Below are 3,483 nucleotides of genomic sequence, written 5' to 3' on the forward strand. Positions count from 1 at the left end.
AAATGATGATGAACTCACCAAATGTATGCGACATTAGTTTCATTTTTAAATGATGATGAACTCACCAAATGTATGAGACATTAGTTTCATTTTTAAATGATGATGAACTCACCAAATGTATGAGACATTAGTTTCATTTTTAAATGATGATGAACTCACCAGATGTATGTGACATTAGTTTCATTTTTAAATGATGATGAACTCACCAGATGTATGTGACATTAGTTTCATTTTTAAATGATGATGAACTCACCAAATGTATGTGACATTAGTTTCATTTTTAAATGATGATGAACTCACCAAATGTATGTGATATTAGTTTAATTTTTAAATGATGATGAACTCACCAGATGTATGAAATGGGTTTAGACAGAAATGTTCCCCATGCACAATCATCACCAGTGTGTATAAATCTGCAAGAACCTGCATTAGTCTTTGTATTGTAGGGGAGGGAAGGATTGGAAACACATGTTTTCACATGTAACAACCTATAATGTTAGTTCCATCATGTATCATGAATCAGGTAGTTTCACTAGACAAAGTTCAAAATCTTCTACTGACTACAGTATTATCGAAAAAGAATGAAAGTACCTTGCCACTCCATTTTGAATAATAACATTTGCTGAATGCAGATGATCAAACGGTGGAAATCCTTGATCTTCAAGAAACATAATCCCTTCTAAAATCTCACGACCTAGTTGTTTAACTTGTAGTTCATCAAGTCCATGTCCAGAAGTATTATACTTCTCAGACCAATTGTCCTGGCAGTGACTCTGAATGGAATCAGAAAAAAATAAACAACCCAACCAGCTCTTGAAACCAGATATACTTGTCACAGATATATCACAAACACAATGGTTATTAGTCTGATCTTGTAGTTCAAACATGTTAAACTTTAACATCCAAGCACTTCTTTCTTTTACTCATGATTTATACTTTAGACTGTTAAAAAACATAACTCTGACATGAATTAATGATCACTTAGTTTCCACAGTGAAGCCTTCTAAATATAAATTCAAGCTTTCTTCAAGTTTATTTTACACCTATTTTGATATCAACAGTGACGCCTTTTACACTATTAAGGTTTTCTGATAACATGCAGGGCTTGAAATTAGCAGGGTTCTGGGAGCCAATAACCCTCAAAAAAGCCAGCAGGCCCAAAAAAGTGTCTGCTAGGTAGCTCAAATGGCCCCTTAAAATTGAAAGAGTCATTAAAAGTTTGACTCCAAATAAACTGATCTCAGCATTTGGTAACTGAATAGAATTTACAACAAACCACAAATGGACCTTTCTAAATTTATGGACACTTATCAGTCATGTATAAACGTCATCACTATGCATGCCCATGCAATAAACGTTCAACTCAAAGATGCGTGTGTGTGCCAACTGCAGTGGTATACGATGTATACAGCACATATAGCCTATCATGTCTAACAAGCAGTGTGTATACATACATGAGTGGAATCAATACTTGACATACAAGTGTATGTATTGTGTATATAAGTCAAGCAATGTGTTCCATGCATTCCATAGCCTTTGACAAGGATGTCGCAGCTAAGAAACCTTCCCATTTGATTACACTATCCCAAAGGATCCATGCTAGTGAGCTGCACAGCCACAAACAAAGCTGCTCGCTGATCCATCGGGATATAACAATTTGGGGGTCCACAGCTGCAATGGCAGCTCAGAGCTCTATGATTTGTGAAATTGATGCATAAAAATGTTAGCGCACTCAGCACCTGGGAAGCATTCTAAATAGTAAACATGAATGAAGAAGACACACACATGTGGAAAGAAATGTTACTGCCCTATGGATGATGTGCTAGAATGCATTAGAAGTGCTTTATGCAGAGTACGAGCTCTATGCACAAAACTTGGAGACAAGTCTTTGGCATGGCATGGCCTTGCGATAATTGAATTAGTAAGTTTTACAGTCATTTTGTGTGCAAAAATCGAAAATTATTAAAAATATAAGTTGCACAATGTAATAAAAAGGCTGTAGAATCCAATAATTAAATCTGTTATTTCCAGTAAGAGTAAAATCTCTTTTGGTGAAAACAAATTCTGATGCTTTTCAGGATTTATGGCTTTTTCTGATACAATACACATTTTTTTGGTTTATCTTTTAAGAGATATGATTTCATTAAAAAATTAAAAACTCCAAAATAATGGAATTTCCATATATTTTGTGCTATGGCCTAATTTGAGTTATGTTAAATGCTTGCCTGACAAATAGGGCTAGATACCCAGCTGTAATTGGCCAATCATGAGTTGGTATCCTGAAACTATTAGTGGTCTATTATCAAAGGATGTATTAATTGTTATAGGAACAGATTTTCAATTTGAGTTGAAACATGTGTGGGCAGAATAATTAAGGGCTATTCATGCTAATAGTCTACTAATAGTTTTCAGATTCACATTTACTTATCAACATACAGAATATTACGCCACTGTCTTTGTTATTATCCCTCTCCCACTTGCCTCTGTAACTACATTGCCTTTTTTCCCTTTCATACTCATGGTCCCATTGCCTTTTTTCCCCTTTCATACTCATGGTCCCATTGCCTTTTTTTCCCCTTTCATACTCATGGTCCCATTGCCTTTTTTTCCCCTTTCATACTCATGGTCCCATTGCCTTTTTTTCCCCTTTCATACTCATGGTCCCATTGCCTTTTTTGCAGTTGCATAATTTTTTGGATCATCAACATTTGGTTCTCTTCATTTGAAAAAAAACCTTTTTAACTTTGAGTGATTTTTGTGTGATTTAGGCAACTTTTATGTCTTCTCCATGACTTTCACCGAATGTATTTTGGAAACATTGTTCTGCCTCAGGTAGACTCTTATTTGTAAGTTCTTTTGCAACAACAGTTATTTTGGTTATTAAAGGACACATCTTTAAAGAGGAACAAAAAGTTACTGCTATACCATACTTCAGAGAGAAGTTGAAGGTCATATGTGAAATAAAATCATTTAAGTTCTCTGACAAAAATGAAATGGTTTGTCTTGTGTTTTTTTTCATGACATACGAGCTCAAAACAAAATAAATTGAGATATGTTGTTATCTTTAGTTTCCTTTCAATTTACGTAACATCCATATTTGATTCAGTGATTTTTCTGATAACCTCCACTATAGACTACATTTTACAACGAGCTATAGCACTGGGCCCTAAAAATGCATGTTTTGGGGGCCTGGCTAGCTCCCTAAAAAAGTATAAGTTTATTTTTGGTATTTTTTTTCATCATTAAAAATGTAGTCTCCCAAAGATTCAGTAGTAAGCCTGAAGACTTATAATGCTCAAATTTAGGGTGTGATCCCCATGCTGAAGACAATACAGATATCCCACTACAGATACAATGCTAGAATTAGGGTGTGATCCCCATGCTGAAGACAATACAGATATTCCCACTACAGATACAATGCTAGAATTAGGGTGTGATCCCCATGCTGAAGACAATACAGATATCCCACTACAGATCCAATGC

At 35.0% G+C, this 3,483-nt stretch overlaps 1 protein-coding gene across 1 annotated transcript in view; it reads right to left on the reverse strand.

The window, feature by feature from the left end:
• The window catches only part of LOC106476693 (slowpoke-binding protein-like), a gene marked incomplete at its 3' end in the record, with an annotated part of 13,591 nt that overhangs the window by 4,533 nt on the left and 5,575 nt on the right, over positions 1 to 3,483 (reverse strand). The window contains exon 4 of the mRNA XM_013937327.2: positions 592 to 773. Coding sequence (XP_013792781.2) covers positions 592 to 773 — 182 coding nt within the window. The remainder of the gene's footprint in view (positions 1 to 591; positions 774 to 3,483) is intronic.

This window comes from Limulus polyphemus, unplaced genomic scaffold (assembly GCF_000517525.1).
Source record: "Limulus polyphemus unplaced genomic scaffold, Limulus_polyphemus-2.1.2 Scaffold11255, whole genome shotgun sequence".
Lineage (NCBI taxonomy): Eukaryota > Metazoa > Arthropoda > Merostomata > Xiphosura > Limulidae > Limulus > Limulus polyphemus.